Source organism: Podarcis erhardii (assembly GCF_964252035.2).
Source record: "Podarcis erhardii genome assembly, chromosome: 14".
In the NCBI taxonomy this organism is placed as follows: domain Eukaryota; kingdom Metazoa; phylum Chordata; class Lepidosauria; order Squamata; family Lacertidae; genus Podarcis; species Podarcis erhardii.
The window spans coordinates 763808-787302 of NC_138503.1; the positions used below are offsets into that span (position 1 = coordinate 763808).

A 23495-nucleotide genomic window follows, 5' to 3' on the forward strand; every position below is an offset into this window, starting at 1 on the left:
TGTCCGCTTCTCTGGAGCAGCAGAAAACAACCTTTCTCCCTCCTCCCTGTGACATCCTTTTATATATTTGAACATGGCTATCATATCACCCCTTAACCTCCTCTTCTCCAGGCTAAACATGCCCAGCTCCCTTAGCCGTTCCTCATAAGGCATCGTTTCCAGGCCTTTGACCATTTTGGTTGCCCTCCTCTGGACACCTTCCAGTTTGTCCGTGTCCTTCTTGAACTGTGGTGCCCAGAACTGGACACAGTACTCCAGGTGAGGTCTGACCAGAGCAGAATACAGTGGCACTATTACTTCCCTTGATCTAGATGCTATACTCCTATTGATGCAGCCCAGAATTGCATTGGGGTCCTCCACAGCGAGGAGCCGGGCAAGGACAGGAACTCCGGGGGAACAGGACTGGGTGCTAGCTGAAACAGCTCTTCATCAACGTTGCTCCCGCAACCTGGGACTGAGCTGACTGGCCTTTATCATCTCTGAGGCCAGGGGCGGTCCTGGCCCCCAGGTGACCCGCCTCTCCTGGCCTTAAGGCGAGCACTCCTCCTGGGAGAAACCAGTTCCCTCCGCCTCTCTGCCCTGAGCCTCTGCAGCTCAGGAGAGGCCGGTGGGTTACTGGACCCAGGGGAAGACTCACTTTCCCCTGACAGGGCTGGGAGAGGCGTACCTGTAGGCAATGCATCCTCAATCACCTCCAGAGCCAGAGTTGATTCACCTGGTGCCTGCTCCTGAGGATCCGGCACAGGTGCAGGCGCTTCAGGATCAAGGCCCTGCCCCAGCTCAGCCGGCCCTGGAGGCAGGAACTCCTGTGTAGGCTGGGATTCTTCCGGTTCAGCCTCTGAATCGGATTCCCAGGCCATCACAGATAAGGTGGAGGGAAGCAGACCTGATAAGGAAGAGACCAGGAGGAATACGGTCAGGCAGCAGAGCAGCTGGTGGAACCCCATTGTTCATGGGTCTTTTTAAAAATAATAATATGCCAATAGGAAACATCCCTTTGTGACCTGCATGACACTGGAAGACCATCGCAAACTGCAGGGATACTGGTGACCCTTTCCCAGGAAGACTTGGGGGGAGGCCCATGGCCCAGTGGCAGAGCATCTGCTTTGTGCAAAGGCCACAAATTCAATCCCAGACATCTCAGAGAGATGTAGGAGCAGCTGGACATAGAGGATAGGGCTATTTTTTCATGGACACGAATCACCTCAGTCTCAGATAAGCCAGCAGGTGCAATGTTAACTAAGCCAGTTGCTATGGCAACAGCCCAGTGCCCTCTATAGATGATTAAGGGATATCAGCTCAGCAGTCTGGGCTCTTGAGCTCATTGGCCAGTCAGTGAGTCTCTCTGTGAGTCGGCGTCTGCGCTACGTCTTGAAGCTGGAGCAACAGGGAGACCACAGGAGGGGAGAGGGCTGCTCTTGTGCTCAAATCCCGCTTGCAGGTTTCCTTGGGGGCATCCGGTTGGCCACTGTGAGAACAGGAGGCTGGACCAGCTGGACCCCTTTGGCCGGATCCAGCAGATGCTCTGCTTTGGTTCTTAAGAGAAGGTCTCCAGAGCTGCATCTCTTATTGTTTAACTTTCTTTCACTAGCAGCAGCAGCAGCAGCGGGAAAATAGGCTTCCTCCTGCTTGCCTCTCCTTGCAAGCAAGAGGGGAGGGAAAGGGTGTTTGATTCCCTGAGACTCGGTCAGAAAGAAAGAATGTGATCTGAAGGGAGGGAGCTGGAGGACAGGCAGACTTGGAACGTCTGGTTCCAACATGTGGCACAAACAAGTTGTTAAGCCCTCTTGCACAACAACAGCATGGAGTCTGTAAGCAAATCCAACACATTTCCACTTCCTAACCTGATGCCTCTGGGAAGCCTGTCAGGGCAATGGCCCTCTTCACCTGAGGTCCCCACAGACTGGTATCCAGAGCCTGCTCCCTCTGTGTGCTGGAAGATTCAGGACAGATAAAAGATTTTTTTCTGTGCACAGTGCAGAGTTAAACCATGGAACTCACTACCACAAAATGCAGTAGAGGATTAGACAAATTCATGGAGATTTCTGACGACTCTCGGCTTCCCTTTCAATTCTATCTGGTTGGCCACTGTGGGAACAGGATGCTGGACTAGAAGGGTCCCACTGGCCTGATCCAGCAGGCTCCTCTTACATTACTAGGTGCTTATGTTATTTAATAATAATAATAATAATAATAATAATAATAATAATAATAATTTATTATTTGTACCCCGCCTATCTGGCTGGGTTTCCCCAGCCACTCTGGGCGGCTTCCAACAGAGATAAAAAATACACTAAAATGTCACATATTAAAAAACTTCCCTGAACAGGGCTGCCTTCAGATGTCTTCTGAATGTCAGGTAGTTGTCCATCGCCTTGACATCCAATGGGAGGGCATTCCACAGGGCAGGCGCCACCACCGAGAAGGCCCTCTGCCTGGTTCCCTGCAACTTGGCCTCTCGCAGTGAGGGAACCGCCAGAAGGCCCTCGGAGCTGGACCTCAGTGTCCGGGCAGAACGATGGGGGAGGAGACGCTCCTTCAGATATACTGGACCGAGGCCATTTAGGGCTTTAAAGGTCAGCACCAACACTTTGAATTGTGCTCGGAAACGTACTGGGAGCCAATGTAGGTCTTTCAAGACCGGTGTTATATGGTCTCGGCGGCCGCTCCCAGTCACCAATCTAGCTGCCGCATTCTGGATTAGTTGTAGTTTCCGGGTCACCTTCAAAGGTAGCCCCACGTAGAGCGCATTGCAGTAGTCCAAGCGGGAGATAACCAGAGCATGTACCACTCTGGCGAGACAGACCGCAGGCAGATAGGGTCTCAGCCTACGTACCAGATGGAGCTGGTAAACAGCTGCCCTGGATACAGATTTGACCTGTGCCTCCATGGACAGCTGTGAGTCCAAAATGACTCCCAGGCTGCGCACCTGGTCCTTCAGGGGCACAGTTACCCCATTCAGGACCAGGGAATCCTCCACACCTGCCCGCCTCTTGTCCCCCAAAAACAGTACTTCTGTCTTGTCAGGATTCAACCTCAATCTGTTAGCCGCCATCCATCCTCCAACCGCTTCCAGACACTCACACAGGACCTTTACCGCCTTCACTGGTTCTGATTTAAAAGAGAGGTAGAGCTGGGTATCATCTGCATACTGATGAACACCCAGCCCAAACCTCCTGATGATCCCTCCCAGCGGCTGCATGTAGATGTTGAAAAGCATGGGGGAGAGGACAGAACCCTGAGGCACCCCACAAGTGAGCGGCCAGGGGTCTGAACACTCATCCCCCACCACCACTTTCTGAACACGGCCCAGGAGGAAGGAGCGGAACCACTGTATGACAGTGCCCCCAGCTCCCAGCCCCTCAAGACGGTCCAGAAGGATGTCATGGTCGATGGTATCAAACGCCGCTGAGAGATCCAGCAGAACTAGGAAACAGCTCTCACCTTTGTCCCTAGCCCGCCAGAGATCATCAACCAGCACGACCAAGGCAGTTTCAGTCCCATGATGAGGCCTGAATCCCGATTGGAAGGGATCCAAATGGTCCGCTTCTTCCAGGCGTGCCTGGAGTTGTTCAGCAACCACTCGCTCAATCACCTTGCCCAAGAATGGAAGGTTTGAGACTGGGCGATAATTGGCCATTGTGGCCGCATCTAAAGATGGTTTTTTAAGAAGCGGTTTAATAACCGCCTCTTTCAGCGGGTCTGGGAAGGCTCCCTCACGGAGGGAAGCATTCACCACCCCACGAAGCCCATCGCTCAGTCCTTCCCGGCTAGCTTTTATAAGCCAGGATGGGCAAGGATCCAGGAGACAGGTGGTTGGCTTCACTCGTCCAAGCAGCCTGTCCACATCCTCGGAGGTAACAGATTGAAATTGATCCCACACAACTTGACCAGACAGGACTCTAGCACTCTCCCGCCCCGGCCCTGCTCCCACGGTGGAGTCTACTTCTTCCCGAATCTGAGCAATTTTATCTGCAAAAAAATTTGCAAAATCATTGCAGGAGAACATGTGGCCCGTACTGGGCCCCGATGTTACAGGTGGTTCCGCTAAATTGCGAACCACCTGAAAGAGTCTCCTGCTGCTGTTTTCTGCAGATGCAATAGAGGCGGTGAAGAAAGTCTTCTTCGCCGTCGCTATCGCCACTTGGTAGGCTCGACGTTGAGCTCTAACCCGTGTCTGGTCAGATTCAGAATGAGTTATCCGCCACCGGCGCTCTAGCCGTCTCAACGATTGTTTCATTGCCCTCAGATCCGTGGAAAACCACGGGGCTCTCCGGGCTTCATGCAATCGGAGAGGGCGCTTCGGAGCCAAACAGTCAATAGCCCTGGTTAACTCCACATTCCAGCGGGCCACCAGGGAATCGGCTGAAAGGCCATCAACATGGGATAAAGCATCCCCAACCACTCTCTGGAAACCATTTGGATCCATTAAGTGGCGGGGGCGGACCATCCGAATCGGTCCCACCTCCCTGCAGAGGGGATGGGTCGCAGAGAAGTCCAGTTGCACCAGGAAGTGGTCTGACCATGGCACTTCTTTTGTTTCACTTTTACTTAGTGTCAGATCACCAACATCCGTAGAGGTAAACACCAGGTCCAAGGCATGTCCAAGGCTATGGGTTGGGCCTGACTTATTCAGGGACAGCCCCATGGAGGCCATGCTTTCCACGAAGTCCCGAGCGGCCCCTTGTAAGGTCGTGTCGGCATGGATGTTAAAATCCCCTAGGACGACCAAGCTAGGTGTCTCCAGGAGAACATCCGCCACGACCTGAAGCAGCTCGGGCAGGGAATCCTTGGTGCAGCGGGGAGGTCGGTACACCAAAAGGAATCCTGTACTGCCCCTATTGCCCAACTTCCAGAACATGCACTCAGAAAACTGGGTCTTCCCAATAGGATGCCTGGTGCAAACTAATGACTTCCTAAAAATCACTGCAACCCCCCCTCCCCGCCCACATGACCTGGGTTGCTGTGCGTAAGAGAAACCTGGTGGACAAGCAGCGGCAAGGACAGGCCCATCTGCTTCATCCAACCAAGTCTCTGTTACACATGCCAGGTCAAGTCCTCCATCCATGATCAAGTCATGGATGGCAGTGGTCTTATGAATCATTGACCTGGCATTGCACAGCAACACTTTCAGGTCATGTGGGTATCCCTTGCTGATTCTAGTATTCATCCGGTCAAGAATCTGGAGGTAGCATTTAGCCACAAAGACTAAATAATAAGGCCACTGATAGCCTTATTATTTACTTATTTGTACTCTGTATTAATTGTATCAACTATTAATCCCACTCTTAAGCCCCAAAATGCTCCCACAGCAACTTACACGTTGCTTTATTATTAATGGTCCTTACCCTCAGGCTTAATTTTAAAAACACACACACACAAGAAAAAAACACATCACAGAAGGAAAATGGACTAGGAGGATGGAGAACAAATCACAGACTTTGGAGTTGGAAGGGACTTCCAAGGCTCATCTAGTCCAACCCCCTGTAGTGCAAGAATCTCAGCTAAAGAATTCCTGGCAGATGACCATCCAACCTCTCCTTAAAAACCTCTAGTGAAGGAGAGTTCTTCCTGATGTTTGGTCAGGAAGCCATCCTACTCTTCGGAGCAGCAGAAAACAAGCATGCTCCATCATCCATATGACAGCTGTTCAGATATTTGAAGGTGCCTATAATAGCACCTCCATGAATTTTTCTAATCTTTCCTTAAATGAAGTTGCTAAGTTCCCATGGTTGGGATTCTAGAGATTGCCCCCCCAATCACCCTCACAAGCTGGCACCTCTAGTGAAGCAGCCACTGTCCCTCACATCCTCCGGCCTCTGGCCAGCCCTATAGCTTCAATCTGAGTTGTGGATATTTTTGGATATAGTATTTTTTGATATGGATTGAAACGAGAGTAGCAGAGGACTTTTAAAGAATGTTTAGAGAATGCTCCCCACTTTATATGCTTTCACTTTTGCACAGGGGGCCAGAAACGTAACCCCCACATAAGTGGGAAGTGGTCTGTAGTCTATTGCCAGAGCAACACCTGCTCTTCTGCTCTTAGATGCCACCTCTGCAGGGAGCTAACCATGGTCCTGTTCTCCTGCAAACTACCCTGGACTCCATCAAAGCTTGTCCTCTGCAAACTCCAACCTGGAGCAGGTCAACCTCTCTGGAGCGAGACTGTGTGCGTGTTGCTTGGTGAAATTGCAGCAGTGGTTGTCGTGTTGTAGTCAGGGGTAGGTGATGCTTCAGTGCTCTGCATCTCTCTCTCTCTTTCCAGGGTTAGCAGAGCTGGAATATATGGGGCAACTTGCATGCCCCCCCCCCCGATGTTGCTGGATGTTGCTCCCATTGGCCCCGACCACTGGTCACACTTGCTGGGGCTGTTGGAAGTTGTAGCTCAACAACACCAGAGGGCCGCAAGTTCCACCTCTGTGAATGAAGCTTAGTGAATCCCAGCTCAAAATCCCAGCCATCGTGTCAGAAACTGGGTCTGATGATATGGAGGACAGGGAAGGGAACATAATCAGAGATGGCTGCCCGCCTTCCAGCTGGCAGGGTTAAAATAGGAGGTGGAGCTGTCAAGTTCCTCATAGCTACTTAGTTACGCAGTGGGTGAAGGGGACATTGCCAGGGTCCTGCCCTGCTGCTGCTAGCAAAAATCCACTGAGAAATCCATCCCCCCTGGAAACACACACTTCTGTAAGGGATGCTATATTGGAAGACTGGTTGGATCAGGGCAGTAGAACTCTGGCCCTCCAGATATTATCATTAATGTCATCATCATTATTTATTAAATATGTATACCGCCCTTCATCCGAAGATCACAGGGTGGTTCACAACATAAACATATGAAACAAAAACACAGAATACCCTGTATACCCATTGTGTTGTTGGACTCCCATCATTCCTGACCATTGCCCATGCTGGCTCAGACTTGAGGATCCTGGAGACCAACATCATCCTATACCAGGGATGGGGTGGGGGTTCAGATTGAGGGTCACACTGCCCTCTGGACAACTTTCTAGGGGCCACATGCCAGGCAAAAGTAGCAGAGCAACCCAGGAACATTTGTGAGGGATGATGGGTGTTGCATTGCAGCAACATCCAAAGAGCCATGGGCAGTGGCAGACCTCGGGGTCTCAAATTTCAGTGATGCCGTGTGTGTGATGCCAAAATTTGGCACCCCGACCTCTAGTCTTCCATTCTACATCATAATTGTGGCCCCATGAGATTCTGTGTCCAGTGCAACTGAACCTAAATCTGCCTCTGCCAGAGGCTGCCCATCACTGTCTTAGAATCCAAAGTGTGCAATCAAAGTGTGCAAGACGATCTGAGGTTTGTTTGCTGGCTTAAGTGTCTAGTTCTCATGATTACAGAAGTTTGAAACTCTTCTTTCAGAACGGGCTAAATGATCTGAAACAGGAGCACAAGTAGAAGGAAGCTTGTTGTTCCAGAGGCCTCATGCGTCAGAGGTCTAGGCATAAGCACTGTGCCAGGGCTGTGTGGTATTTTGACTGGGACAGGAAATTCATGATGCAGAACTGGTGCACATTGGGTCTGCCTGGTTTATGAAAATGACATGGAAATCACAATGCTGACATAAGAACATCGGTAAGCAAATTACTTGTTGCTTCTCTGCATTTTTCAGCAGCAGGAGTTACTGACTCAAGGCTTAAAACAACATTCTGGTACCGCGAGAAACTCTGGAGTAAGTCCAAGCCAGGCCTGGTTTCCTTTCTATGCTGTAATTTATTCTCAATATTTCCCTGAGAAAACAAAGCCCACGCACCAGGCCAATCTATCAGCCAGCAAGTGTTGACAGTAACTAACTCCACTAACTTTGACATCCTCCCAATCAGCCAAGGAAAGGCGCCTGCCTGGAAGCAATTTATACCTACGGACATGGACATCCACCCCTCTTCTCAGAATCCTGTCTTGTAGGCACAATTGTGAAGTAGATTTGAATAACAAGAGGTCACGCTCCACCCGTAGCTCTTTGCTCCTGTCGTTGCTCCCTTTCCTGCATTCGCCCACTCCCACCCCAATCCACTGCTTCCCAATCCACTGCAGCGAGGAAGTTGAATCTCTGGTTCATCGGCTGGGTGTGACTGCAGGGCACCCCTATCTGGCCGGAGGCCTCCCATCACTGCTGCCAAATCCTTTCCGTTCTGAAATCTCTTCATGTCAAGTCCAGGCTTGCTAATCAAGGTTGACACAGACATACCTATCTGCCTCTGTTTCCCCTTTCCAAAGTATTTGCAAATATGTCCTCTTCCCCCCCCCCCACCCCTCTCTGCCCCTCCCACTTTCTTACTGACCACACCTGCTCAGAATTCACATTTGGGGAGGATTCAGATGCTGCAACAGCTTCTGCAAGGGTGAGGAAACACACACTTGAATATGCATGACTATGCTTGGTGAGCCACAGGAAATGCAAAAGGTGGTTACAGGAGTACCATCTCGCCTGGCAATAAAGCACATGCTCTGCATGCAGAGCCCCAGGTTGAATCATTTGCAGTTAGAACAGGGGTGACTAATCTGCAGCCTTCCAGTAACTGCTGAATTACAATTCCTGTCATCCCTGGTCATGCTGGCTGGGACTGATGGATTTGAGTCCAAGCACATCTGGATAGCAAACCTGTGACTCTCAAATCCATCAGCCCCTGGCACTGTCAAGGCCAAAGGCTCTCCGAGTTAGATGGCTCTCAAGTGGGACAGCTGGAAATGACCACTCTTTAATGAGAATATACGAAATGGCCTTATACCAAGTCAGGCCATTGGTCTATCTAGCTCAATATTGTCAACACTGACTGGCAGCAGCTCTCCAGGGTTTCTGACAGGAGGCATCCTTGGTCCAACCTGGAGATGCTGGAGATTGAACCTGGCACCTTGGACAGGCAAGGCAGACACTCCACCACGGAGCTACTGCCCTTATGGAGACCCTACCAATCAGAGTCCACAATACTGGGCCACAGGGACCAAAAGCCTTTCTCATTACAAGGCATTTCAGTATGTCCAAGTGCCTCTTAGAAGCTGTAGAATGTGCATTGATGACATGGAGGCAGGGAGAGGCATGCATGGTGTTCGGCTGAAGCTCAGATCAGACTGTGTGTCTCCAGCTCATTTCATGCTCTCAGGAACCCTGAAAAAGTTCACAGAATCATAGAATTATACAGAGTTGGAAGGGAATCAAAGGGTCATGTAATCCCTGTGCATCAACGTGCATGCTTTGATGTGGGTGGGGAACTTATCTGACACATGGGATTCTCCCCAGCCCCGCCCCCTTCTCTTAGCCCCCCCCCCCCGCCTTCCTGCATGTATTGCATCCTGAAACTCCCATGTTGCCTCCTACTTCTTTGGGTGGAGGATAAAAGAGGAGTGTGTAGAAACCAGCCTCATGTTTCCTCTGCCCACTGTTGCCTTTGGCTCTGCCCACCCCTGAAATGTGGCCCTCGGGAGCTTGTCCAGAATGGGCTCAACATCCCGAGTTCAGGGAGTGCGTTATGATCTTCAAGATGTCAAGAGCGAGTCTCGTCCCCAGGCTATGAGCAAAGGCTCCTCAGCCAGGGCTTGTGCTGGTTGCATTTCCAGCCACAGGCTGGCAGCTCCTGGGAAGTGAGGGGGAAGAGCAGGATAGAAATAGGGGCCACCCACCCTTTCATATCACTAGCCTGAGTACAAAGAGTCACATGGGATTCCCCCCCTGTGCAGCCTCCCTCTGCCAAGGCAACGCAGCATGTCAACATGTCTGAGCCTTTTTCAGACCATCCTTTGCCCCAGTTCACCATAAACAAAAGCTCCTGCACCCATTTTTAAAAACTAATTAATGACGATACAACGGACCCTTTGAATTTTGCCCCAAAATACACTTTAAGTAACAAACCAAGCAGAACACAAAAATTGTGGTTCCCAAGTATTGTTTTGATTTTAGAATACAAAAAATAATAATCCTGTAGTTATCTCTGTGGACAGTTTAGAAAAAAAATACAAAGGTGCTGATACCTTGTGTGTTTGTGTGATTTCCCAAAAAGATCCATTCTGTTGCACCAAAATTTACATTCCAATCCCTCTGCCTTTAAAAAAAACACTTATTTAAGCTCACCACAACCTATCTAGAAAGTACTGTTGTGATAAGCAGCAAACAACCCTGATCTCATTCACCAATTCAGTGGGGAACTGGGAACAATTAGGATGAGAAAACTCTAGAAGATCAAGCCTGAGAAGCAGCAGAAAACAAATAATAAAATCTAAGATGACAAAAGTTCTGTTTCCAATTCGTCTACAAAACATATTTTCTCACTTCCTCTGTAAACAATGCAGATTGGGAAGCCAGCAAACCCTGAGCAGAGGAAGACAGGATGGTGTGTTCGCTGGAATGCCATTTTGCCTCTCCGTTCAGTTCGGATGAAGAGAGAAGCTACAACATGGAGTTGGGTTGCTGGTGCTGCAAGCTTCCCTTTTTGATTGTGTGCATACTGAGGGGCCTTGAAGGCACCCAAGTCCACCTGGCAATGAGGCCTCCACCTCACCCTCCCATTCCTAAACCCCCTTAAAAGTACAAGCCTGGTAGGAAGGCACACTTCTCATGCCCAGATGTACTCTTGTCCAGGCACAGAGGAAAATGCAAGCCCAGCTCATCCTCCTGCCAGGCAAATGAGAGCCAGGAGGTACTAGAGGCTGTCATACATCCGCAAGGTCTTCTCCAGCTGCTGACTGACTCTCTGGTAGAAGATGATCTGTTGCTTGAGGTATGACTGCATCATCCTCTTGAAGTCCAAGATGCGCCTCTCGTGGAAATGGTTCATCTCCGCCTGCAAGGCAAAGCCCACCACGCGGCAGCGCTTGCGGATCCCGTCTGCCTCCTCCTGGTCCATCTTCCCCTCGTCGCTCATCCTCTGGCTCTCCTTCACCTTGGCAAAGGCACCTGCCCAGGGGGGAGCGGGGCAGAGAGAGACAGCAAGCAAAGGCAACACCATTAGATGGAGGGTACCCACTCATAATCCTCGGTCTCCCCTTTTAAAAGGCACCGTTTGCTTTGGATGTGATTTTATGAATGCACAGTTGTTTTAAACCAGTGGTTCCCAACTTCATTTTGGGCGACCCCCCCACCCCTTTGGTTCATCCCCAGTGCCCCCTATCAAACCCTATAAAAACATCATTCAAAATAGCAGTTTGCATGACCCACTAAGGAAGATATTAACACAGTAAAATTCAGACCAGTAACAATTAATTGCACATTTATTCAAAATCCAATAAAAGCTATTTAGTTTAATTAATTCAACAAAACTGATGAACACCCAGGCCCAAGGGATCATAGAATCATAGAATCATAGAGTTGGAAGAGACCACAAGGGCCATCGAGTCCAACCCCCTGCCAAGCAGGAAACACCATCAGAAAACCTGAGGTTTACAGAAGCAGAAATGAGAACACAGTCTGAAAACAGTCCAATGAGGACTGAGCACGCTCAGTGGCTGCAGAATAAACTGGGTATTAATTCCTCTATCAGTGTTTCTCAAATTTGGGACCCCAACTGTTGTTGGACGACAACTCTCATCATCTCCTACCACGGGTCCTGCTAGCTTGGGATGATGGGAGTTGTAGTCCAGCAACAGCTGGGGACCCAAGGTTGAGAAACATTGCAAGTGGATACCTGGCACATTTTTATCAGGGCCAATGAGAGCGGGGTGTGGGGACCTGGTACAATTTTCTGGTGCCTGACTATCTGGCATGTTTTATGTAATTCTCAACAGAATATACAGTTAATGTCCAATGCATGCACAATCCTGAGTAACAGTTACAGATAGGTAGCCGTGTTGGTCTGCCATAGTCAAAACAAAATAAAAAAATAAAAAAATTCCTTCCAGTAGCACCTTAAAGACCAACTAAGTTAGTTCTTGGTATGAGCTTTCGTGTGCATGCACACTTCTTATTGTGTATCTGAAGAAGTGTGCACGCACACGAAAGCTCATACCAAGAACTAACTTAGTTGGTCTTTAAGGTGCTACTGGAAGGAATTTTTTTAATCCTGAGTAACATTCTTGTAAACTTGTGCTGTGAACCAAGCATTTTCAACTCTATACAGATATTTGATTCTGCACTTTGACAGTGTGACAGCCCAGACACATCTTACTATGCACAGTTGCATTTGTATGTTTTTCTAAGTGAACACTGTGCAAATGCAACAAAGTTGTATAGTGCACATTGTGTTGTGTTACATGTACAAGTTTAACATTTAAAGTATAAGGTTTGTTTGACTACAATCATGGGGGTGTTGATATTATTGATATTAGTCATTAGGATCTTAATATTCTCAACAAGTACAAATATTATCATATCTATTCTTAACATAAAAATAAAATTGCACATTTATTTTATAGCCTTGTAAAAAAAATAAAAATTAGCCATTCCGCCCTTGCTGAGGGGCCCATTTTTTATTTTATTTTTTACTAGTGCCTAAACCTGCTCTCAGTCGTTCTGATTCTTATTTTACGCTAATGCAAACCATTTCAGTTCTACCTAACCATCTCAAATAAACTGTCTCACATTCCAAGGTAGTAATGATTACCACAATATTTACCATGGCCTTAACAGGTCAGGGTTTCTTGTTGGCTTAAGTTAATTTTGGAACCAGAAGGTTGCCAAAAGACTGCTCTGTGTTCTGATCTTGCTTTGACTTCTTGACTTCCTTATATCTTCCTTAAAATCACTGTCCCCCTTCTCCAAGCTAAGCATGATGCAATCTAGTTCTTAAGTGTGGAAATAAATAATTAAAAGTGCAGTTTGACTTCAAGCAAGACAGACCGGGAAAGTCAGAGAGGGGCCACATTTGGATTGTCATATCAATAACCTTTGATATAAACAAGCTTTGTGCATTTGCCCACGCAAGCAAAAAAGCCAGGAAGCTACAGTTAACTATAGTTTCCTGTTGCACTTAAACTAGAAAACTGTGGTTGATCTAAAGTTTACTAACAGTGGAATCCTATATGTGGTCTGCTCAAACATATCTTTTCTGCAAACTGCTTTTTTTGTTTTTTTTTACAATCAAGCAGTTAATTAATTAATTAATTAATCTCCTAGCTAGCTAGGAGAAGTGGGGTGAGCATGCCAATATATTTTCTAGTATTTCTTTAAGCACACACAGCCCAGAAATATCACCAGATATATGGAAATGGATGAAGCTCTTACAGGAAACATCTCTCATGCTCTCTTTTGGGGTATATTAAAGAAGCAGTTCCAGCATGAGATAGGGAGATGGTTCTTTATTTGCTCAGATTACCATGACTTATAACTGGGGGGAGTCTCAACCACCAAGCTTGGAAGGCTGGCTAACATCAATGCCACCCGAGTGAAAAGGACTATTGGTCTAAGACAAGGCCAAGAACAAGGCTGGCCCTACCATTAGACAGAATGAGAATCTGGGGGCCGTAGCCATCTCCATTTTCCCAGGGTCTCCTCAAGTAGCTTGCTCTGGAGCCCCTAAGCAAGTCTGCAACCCTCAGGTACAGTGGAAGATGTTGCCCCATAATCACAAATAAAATTTAACTGCTGGTCTCGTCAGAAGATGCATGCAGAAGGAGAGGAAGGCACCATCTTATCCTTTGCTTCAGGCAACAAAATGTCTTGGGCCAGCCCCCAAGCAAGCAAGAGGCATCCCGTTAGCCACTACGGACTTCAGCAGGACTCTCCTCGTGTTCGCAAGATTCTGAATCTATAAAGAATGAAGCCAAGAGTCCTCACTATCCAGCTGCTACCTTACGCTAATGCAAATGAAGAAATAACCCAGTTTTGGGCAATAAATAATTTAGATGGGCTGCCTAATACACGAGCCAGGCACAGGGGACTGCCTTCTGCTCTCGCTGCTGCACAGTGGCCACCCTTCGGACTTACTCAGGCATAAAACCGCATCTTCTGGGCACAAAAAGAAGGGATAGCATTGGAAGAGTGCAGAAACCAGGCCATCTGCTGTCATTTGCAATGTACTCCCCATCTATAATTGATTGGGTTTTGTACTTTCTCACTGCATGCACCCGTTCACATCTGCTTGCAAAACTTGTGCCACTATTGCCATGGCATCTGCATTTGCACCAGGGAATTTATTCTGTCTCAAAATTATTGGTATTAGGTAGTTAGATTTTGAAGACTGCAAACCAGGTAACTGTGCAGCACAATCCTCTAAGTTTGATGGTACTTATTCCCAAGTACTTAACTCACAAATAAGAAAAGATTGCCATCTTATGATGCAGTCTTGTGGATGCCCCACCTTGTCCACTCGCCTGTTCTCACAGGGGCCAGCCAGATGCCTCCAAAGGAAACCCGCAAGAGGGATCTGAGCACCAGAGCAACTCTCCCCTCCTGCGGCTTCCAGCACCTGGGGTTCAGAATCATAGAACCCCCTGCCAAGCAGGAAACACCATCAGAGCACTCCTGACATATGGTTGTCAAGCATCTGCTTAAAGACCTCCAAAGAAGGAGACTCCACCACACTCCTTGGCAGCAAATTCCACTGTCGAACAGCTCTTACTGTCAGGAAGTTCTTCCTAATGTTTAGGTGGAATCTTCTTTCTTGTAGTTTGGAACCATTCCTCCGTGTCCACTTCTCTGGAGCAGCAGAAAACCACCTTTCTCCCTCCTCTATGTGACATCCTTTTATATATTTGAACATGGCTATCATATCTCAAGCCAGGTGTCACCCATCTTGTATTTGTGCCTCTCATTTTTTTTTGCCCAAGTGCAATACTTTACATTTCTCCCTGTTAAAATTCATCTTGTTTGTTTTGGCCCAGTTCTCTAATCTGTCAAGGTCGTTTTGAAGTGTGATCCTGTCCTCTGGGGTGTTAGCCACCCCTCCCAGTTTGGTGTCATCTGCAAATTTGATCAGAAGCCTGTCTGCCTCCCATTGTGGAGGCACAGCAAAGCCACCAAGCCTTCAATTAGGTTTAACTGTGAAGAGAACGGGGCTTGCAGAGTGATCCTTGGTGTGGGAACAGGAGTGCCAGGAGGACGTCCTTATTTTCTTCCATGGAGGATGTTCTGCCCAATCTTGGCTTCCCTTCAGTCTCATTTGGGGCAACACCCTTCCTGACCTGGTTAAAAATTCTTGGGCATTAGGCTCTCCTCTCCAGCTACTTTCTTCAGCCAAATCTTCTCTGGATTGAATCTTGCCTGTCTTTATTCCAACTCTTGTTATCTTCTCAGGGACTTGGGGTTTTTTCAGTGAACAGAAAGCAGATAATCAGACCAATTCCAAATTAATCCAGCCCCCAAATCCCTACGTAGACAAGCTTAATTTGCTCCTCAAATCCTCCCTCTGCCAGTCTGAAGGAGAACAAAATGAAACTATTCCAAAAATAAGCAGCTAAATTTCAAGAATAAGTGTCTAGACAAAGAGATTCAGCAAGATTCTGCATACTCTCGACGCTTCCCATGTGCCAACAGAATGCTGCCTCACTTCAGGAAACCATGACTTTTCCTGCCTCCTGGTCTTTCCTGAGTATAGGACTTTAGGGCAGGCCCCTGCCCCAGGTGGCAGCAGGGGTAGAAAAGCCCCCACAAAGGCAGCAGGGCTGCCAGATCACAGTTGAAAAGCCACCATCTAAGTTCATTGGGCTGCACCCAATGCTAGTTGTACTTAGAATAGGCCCATTGGCATAAATGGGTATCATGATCTAAGGTATTTGGATACACCCCATCAAACCCAGAGCTTAAGCTTACCCAATTGCACCATTGTAAAAGCAATGATCCTACCCCTAACCCTACTTTCCTGGGAGTAAGACCGATCCAGCTCCTAACAGTCAGGGTTGGGGGGCCTCTCCTTGGCTGGATGGCCTCCTGTCTGGGATGCTGCAGTTGCAGGATTCCTGCATTGAAGAAAGGGGCCAGACTGGATGGCCACTAGGATACCCTCTACCTCTATTAATTCTATTAATTCACCAGCATGTCACTGTTTACATTAGCAAGATGCCAAGAGAATATGTGGTTGGAAATACCCACGTCTTGCCCTTCTTTACAAACTGTCAACCTTAGATGGGTGGGGAACTGCTTCAGATGTTGCTGGACCAGAATTCCCATCCTCCCTGACCACTAAGCATGCTGGCTTGGGCTGATGGGAGGCCAGAACTATCTGGAAAGCCAGAGGTTCCCCAGCCCTGTCCTAGGAGAAGAATGGCAGAGAAGAGAATATGATATAGAAGAGGTCTGAAATAGAATCCTGCAATACCCCAAAAGCCCACTGAACGCATAGGCTTGCTCTCCCAGGGGTGGTGAATTCTCCTACCCTCACTGGCTCCAGGGAGTGGGAGCAGGCTGGGAAAGGGCCTTCTCTGTGGTGGCCCCTGAACTGTGGGACCCACAGAAGTGAGTCTGGTGCCTTCACAGTGACAGATTCTGGGGGATGCTGCAGACGGCTTCTCACCCTGGCCTTGGGCACCTGAGGACAGGCCTTACTTTTATGGCTTCAAGTTGTTCTTTTAAACTGTTTTAATAATAATAAATTAAAAAATTGTCCAGCAGCACCTTAGAGACCAACTAAGTTTGTTCTGGGTAAAAGCTTTCGTGGCATGCACACTTCTTGAGATACACTGAAACAGAAGTCACCAGACAGCTCATGGAAATGCCGTTTATCTTCCTACCGGAGCAGTACCTATTTATCTACTTGCACTCCCGCTTTTAAACCATGTGCTGAGAAGCTGCTGGGACTCACTGCTTTCCTGCTGTCCTTTCCCTTTCCTCCTGGCACTTGCGTGCAAGTAAACAGGATCTTGCTTCCCTAGGAGTTCATGTCCTCCCTCACTGATGACCGGAGGTTATATAATCCATTGTGGCAGCCCAGGAAGCAGTTATGGAGCTGGCCTCATGACACCCCCACCCCCACCCCGCATACGATTCCTGCCTTTCTTCAGCAGAAAAAGAACATCTTACAGAACAGAAAGCAGAGTTTGGGTAAAGCTCCAGAGACCTCGAGATGCTGCTGTACCACAACTCCCATCATCCCTGACAGTTGGCCATGCTGGCTTGAGTTCATGGGAGTTGTAGCACACCGACACTTCGAGGGGCCCTCTGCTCCCTCCCCCTGCACTCACACAGCCGGATGGCCATGGCGGGGTGGGGGGATTTCTAAAACTGCCGGGGTTTGGTCTGGATGACCCCTTGGCTACCTTTCACAGTGGGGACACAGGTTTCTGGGCAGGTTGATTACGGTGAGGGTATGCCTTGCTCTTAGCATGTTTCTCCCTTTCGTCCCGAGTTTGCATGTCTTCAAAGTCCATGACACTTTTGGTGAAGGCTGTTCTCCAATTGGAGTGGCAGCTGTATATAATACAGCTCGGCAGCTGTATCCATGACTGAGCAGCCCTATTTAGGATCCACTCTGCTCACCCTGAAAAGGGGGAGGAGCTAGAAAAGGTGCCCTAAACATAGTCTGCCTCCCTTTTTCCCTGACTGGATTACCACGCCCAGTGAGGTCAGCAGTGGTTGTAAAAGACAATTGAACTTTGGAACATGAAACATACGGACTGTGTTAGATAACTCTCACAATAAAGTAGGTTCCGTGATGTGATGTAGATTTCCCAGAACATTTTGACTTTAAACTTTCCAGAAGAGAATCCTATGCAAACTAGGGAGATTTGCATAGGGAATTTTTCCAGTGCCCTAGAGTGATCTAAATTCAGCATGTTTATTTTGTCTCCCATAAGCAAAGCTCAGAAGTTCAAAACTGCCAAACTGGATTTGAACTGCTGTGAGCAAAATGGATTTGTGGGAAATGCAGCGCACCAATAAATTGGCTGTGGTTATGATCCTAGGCCACCTTTTCAAACCCATCTGGCACGGATCACCACCCACCTCGCTTTTCAGTGGGAAACAAGGCAGCTCTTGCCTCTGAGCTCAAACATGACTTCTCCTTTTCCCCTGCCCTGATTCACGGGAGTGTCAGCCTACTCCAAACCCCACCTTCAATCCACAGGTGTGGTTTAGATTCCATGTGTGTGTCACCTTAGTGAGGCATGCAAACAGGAGAGACGCCCACATTGTCTGCAATTCTCTCCTTCTCTGCTCCCATCAGCCATAAGGAAGAGATGGAATCTGCTGCCACAAGGTGCAGTGACAGCTGCTGGCATTTTGGCAATGCTCTCCAAAGGGAGCCTCGTTTCCTGGACTTTTAAAGTCAGCTTTATTGAGAGTTTTCCACATAGAGTACAATAAAGAGAACTCTGAGCCAAGAAAATAAATAGAAGAGAAGCAAGAGGGAAGAATAAAGTAACAGAAAAAGAAGAGGAGAAGAAAGAAGCTCAAGGTCCTCTGCCATAATGGTATCTTGACCCTCATTCCACACACACAAGAGGGAGCTCTCCCCCCCTTCCACCAGCCTCCCACCTGGGAGATCCTCTGCACACTTCTTGTCATGCAAGGCCCCTCATCTTCCACCCACCACCTTCTGGGGTGTCTCTTCATTAGTCCAAGAAAGAAAATGCCAAAAAGCAAAGCATAAATATATATATATAATTAACATAGACCAAGCAAAGATTAAAGACCACAGAAAGGCAAGAGAAAAAAAGCAAGAAAAAACAAAAATGAAAAGAGTGCACTCAGGTTATCTGTCTGCCAATTGTACCTCCAGCTGTTTTTGAACTACAACTCCCATCATCCCTGACTAGCAAGACCAGTGGCAAGGGATGATGGGAATTGTAGTCCAAAAACAGCTGGAGGCACAAGGTTGGGAAACACTGGGTTAAACCACAGAGCCTAGGGCTTGCCGATCTGAAGGTCGGCGGTTCGAATCCCCGCAATGGGGTAAGCTCCCGTTGCTCGGTCCCTGCTCCTGCCAACCTAGCAGTTCGAAAGCATGTCAAAGTGCAAGTAGATAAATAGGTACTGCTCTGGCGGGAAGGTAAATGGCGTTTCCATGCGCTGCTCTGGTTCGCCAGAAGCGGCTTAGTCATGCTGGCCACATGTACGCCAGCTCCCTCGGCCAATAAAGCGAGATGAGTGCCGCAACCCCAGAATCGGCCATGACTGGACCTAATGGTCAGGGGTCCCTTTACCTTTATTCAAGGTATACACTCCAAGATAATTCTGCTTCATCCTGTTTAAAAAAGGGAAAGGGGTGTGTCTTCCATTTCTTCCCATCTTTTCCCACAGCAACGACCACAACCTTCAAGGCTTTTCGTCCTGTGCTCACTTCCACTTGTCCCCTGGAACCTTTCTTCAAGTCCATCTCTGCTTGTCTCTTGGCGTTTCTGGTCATCAATCCATTTATAACGTCCTTAGGAGGACAAGCAAATTTAAGCACAAATTCGACCCACAGCTGTGAGGCATTTGCGAGCCTTTTTGTGGAGAAAGTCCTGTTGCTCTGCCGTGACCTCCCTGCCAATTTAGATACAGTGACTGAACTGGAGGCCCCTCAACTGTCTTCGGGTCCAGTGTTGGACCATTTCGATCAGATACTCCCTGCTGATGTGGATAGATTCCTCCAAGCTGATAGGCCCACCACATGCCTTCTCGATCTGTGCCCATCTTGGCTGATTAGGGCGTGTCCAGATGTCGCACGAACCCCCCTGGTTGAAATTATCAATTTGTCCCTTGGCACGGGGACATTCCCAGGGGAACTGAAGGAAGCAGTGGTGTTTCCGCTCTTAAAGAAAACTTCACTAGATCCTTTAGACCTATCCAATTACCGCCCAGTTTCAAATCTTCCATATCTGGGTAAGGTAATTGAGAGAGCAGTTGCTGAACAGCTTGGTAGGTTTCTGGAGGAAACATCGGCTTTAGATCCATTTCAGTCCGGGTTCCGTCCTGGTTTCGGGACCAGGACGGCTCTGGTTGCCCTAACAGATTATCTCCGTAGACAACTGGATTGAGGTGGGTCAGGAAGGCTGATTCTTTTAGATTTGTCAGCAGCCTTTGACATGGTCAATCATGATCTTCTGGACCACCGCCTCACCAACATGGGGATACGGGGCAAAGCCCGTAAATGGCTGTGCTCTTTTATCTCTGGTCGGGGACAGAGGGTGGCGCTAGGGAGGGAGATGTCGTTGCACCACTCCTTGGTGTGGCAAGTGCCGCAGGGTGCAATCCTCTCCCCAATGCTTTTTAACATCTTTATGCACCCCCTTGCCCAGACTGTCCAGAGCTTTGGGCTGGGCTGTCACCAATATGCTGATGACACTCAGCTCTATCTGCTGATGGATGGCCACACCGACTCGGCCCCGGATACACTGACCAGATGCTTGGAAGCTGTGGCTGGATGGTTTTGTGGGAGCCGATTGAAACTAAATCCTTCAAAGACAGAGGTCCTATGGCTGGGTCGGGATGGCATGGGGATGAGAGACCAACTCCCTTCTCAATATGGAGGCCAAATGGCCGAAATATTGGGAAATTTTAGAACAAGATGGAGACAGAACAAAATTGCAGAGTTTTGAAAAATTGAAAAATAAAGTGTGAGATTGGCTCCATTATTATCAAATAATGGAGGCATACAATTTGAACAAAAAAGTTGGTTTCCAGGTGGAAAAATCAAAATTGGAAACAGAATTGTTGGATCCAAAAACCAAGAATTTGTCAAGAATGTATAACTTGCTGTTGAAATGGAACACGCAGGATGAAATGGTGAAATCTGATATGATTAAATGGGCACAAGATGTTGGACATAACATAATGATGGCTGACTGGGAACAGTTATGGACCACTGGTATGAAATTCACGGCATGTAATGCCCTAAGAGAAAACTTAATGAAAATGATTTATAGGTGGTACATGACACCAGTCAAGCTTGCAAAAATTTACCATTTGCCCGATAATAAATGTTGGAAATGTAATGAGATTGAAGGTACATTCTTTCACCTATGGTGGACATGGCCAAGGATTAAGACATTCTGGGAGATGATTTATAACGAAATGAAAAAGGTATTTAAATATACCTTCCTGAAGAAACCAGAGGCCTTTCTCCTGGGCACGGTCGGCCAATTGGTGCCAAAGAAGGATAGAACATTTTTCATGTATGCAACAACAGCAGCAAGAATACTCATCGCGAAGTATTGGAAGACACAAGATTTACCCACCCGGGAAGAATGGCAGATGAAGTTGATGGACTATATGGAACTGGCGGAAATGACTGGCAGAATCCGAGACCAGGGAGAAGAGTCGGTGGAAGAAGACTGGAAAAAGTTTAAAGATTATTTACGGAAATATTGTAAAATTAATGAATGTTAGAAAAATGTTGGAATGAAGTTATATGGCTTTAGTGGAAATGTTATAAGGAATTAAGTATAAACAGATTAATAGAGATTAAAGGAAAAAATAAGGTTAGAATGTGTTAAGATAATTATAGGATAGAAAACAGAGGAAGATGGAAAGGAATAGCCGAAACAATTAACAGAAGTGGAATACAAGAAGGGAGGTGTGAGGAGGTCGCGGAAATAAGTGAATGAAAGATAAGATACTGAAATTATTTGATGTGTTTTAAACTGTTTTTGCTTTGTTTTGTTAGTTTAATGTGTTAGTGTTATGTAGTGTTTTTGTATTGTATTGTATTGTTCTTTTTCTTTTTTTTCTTTTTTTTGTAGTGTTTAAATTGTTGGAAAAGTAATAAATATTACTTTTTTATAAAAAAAAAATCTGCTGATGGATGGCCACACCGACTCGGCCCCGGATACACTGACCAGATGCTTGGAAGCTGTGGCTGGATGGTTTTGTAGGAGCCGACTGAAACTAAATCCTTCAAAGACAGAGGTCCTATGGCTGGGTCAGGATGGCATGGGGATGAGAGACCAACTCCCTTCTCTTGCGGGGGCCCAATTAGTGCCATTGCCCTCCGTTAAGAGTTTGGGTGTAATCCTTGACGCCTCCCTTTCCATGGAGGCGCAGGTTACAGCAACAGCCAAGGCGACATTTTTCCACCTTCGCCGCATCAAGCAGTTGGTCCCTTACCTTTCCCGCCCCGACCTGGCCACAGTGATCCATGCGACGGTCATCTCCAGGCTTGACTACTGTAATTCGTTCTACGCGGGGCCGCCCTTGAAACTGTCCCAGAAACTCCAGCAGGTGCAAAATGCTGCAGCGAGGCTCCTCACAGAGTCTCTGCCATGGGAGCATATTCACCCAGTGCTTTTCCAGCTGCACTGGCTCCCGGTGGCCTTTGGCTTGGAATCAGTTTGATTCCCTCCCCCTCTTTCTTTTTCCTTTCTCCTCCTGTGATGAGGCTGCATTTTCAATATTTTAATGTATTTTAATCTTGTTTTTAAGTTTGTATTCATTCAACTTGTTTTTATTATTGCTTGTTAGCTGCCCTGAGCCTGGCCTTGGCTGGGGAGGGTGGGGTATAAATAAAAATTATTATTATTATTATTATTTCTCTCTTCAGGCATCTCAACCTAGGAGTTTGGTTCTCAGCTAAATGCATAGACTTGTATCAAGAAATCATAGAATGAAATTAAGAAAAATTTTGAAATCTGGAGCAAACTTCACCTCTCTCCTATCCTTGGGGTAGGATATTGGCAGTTAAGATGAATGTTTTACCAAAAATGATTTTTTTATTTCAAACCATTCCCATTTTAGGAGGTATGAATTGTTTTCAAAACTGGAGAAGGGCCATCGCAAGGTTAAATGGAATGGTAAAAGGCCAAGAATAAAACATCTAATTCTTATTGACCAGAGGGAGAGCGGGGTTTTGCTCTACCTGATCTTGAATTACCGTATTTTTTGCTCTATAAGACGCACCTTTTCCCTCCTAAAAAGTAAGGGGAAAGTAAGGGGAAATGTGTGTGCGTCTTATGGAGCGAATGGAGGCTGCGATCCCTCTTGCTCTGGTTTCTGGGATTCAGAATATTTTGTTTCTTGCTTTCCTCCTCCAAAAACTAGGTGCATCTTATGGTCTGGTGCGTCTTATAGAGCGAAAAATACAGTATACCATGCTGCGACTGGGCTGTCATGGATTAGAGAGTAGATCATACTTAAAGACACAGATTTATTAGATTTAGAGGGCTTCAACAACAGGTTTGGTTGGCACACGTATATGGTTTAGGAGAAAGTCAAGGTACACAAGGGGTTCTGAAAACCAGTTGCTGGAAGGGAGGGAAGAGGGCTCTTGGCCACGGTGAGAACAGGATGCTGGCCAAGACGGGCCATGGGCTGGATCCAGCAGGCTCTTCTTATGCTTTTACTGCAGTGTCTGCCTGGGACAAGAGCCTCCCCAATCTGAGGGAAGCAGAGCTGAACTGGAAAGGCCCCTGGCAAGGCCCTCCTTCTGCACCCCCTGCAGAGCGTGGCAGCCTCGCCAGGTCTTAGAACCAAGAGCCACCACAATGCTGCCTGTGCGGTGACAAGCTCTCTGTGTAACCATGCCCATGTGCCCCTGTGAGCTGCTGATCTCTGTGTGTCTGCCTTTTTTCTCAATGCCTGGGCACAGTTCCAGGGAGATAAGTCTCAGCCAGCCTCTGTCTCTGTTTCTCTCACACACAGAGACAGCGGCTCTTTGTAATGAAACCAAAAGGCTGGGTGTCATGGAATCCTTTCA

The 23495-nt window shown here is 47.6% G+C and overlaps 1 protein-coding gene across 4 annotated transcripts in view; it reads right to left on the reverse strand.

The window, feature by feature from the left end:
* Positions 1 to 458: 458 nt before the first annotated feature.
* The window catches only part of SNX33 (sorting nexin 33), a 46007-nt gene continuing 22970 nt past the window's right edge, over positions 459 to 23495 (reverse strand). Inside the window, exon 2 of one of the 4 annotated variants that reach the window (XM_081838976.1) lies at positions 459 to 886. In XM_081838976.1, the coding sequence (XP_081695102.1) occupies positions 474 to 886 (413 nt within the window). In that variant the 3' untranslated portion in view covers positions 459 to 473. Of the gene's footprint in view, positions 887 to 9833; positions 10913 to 14857; positions 15847 to 18926; positions 19248 to 23495 lie in introns of those variants that run through there. The other 3 variants (XM_081838977.1, XM_081838978.1, XM_081838979.1) reach the window with 3 other exon arrangements.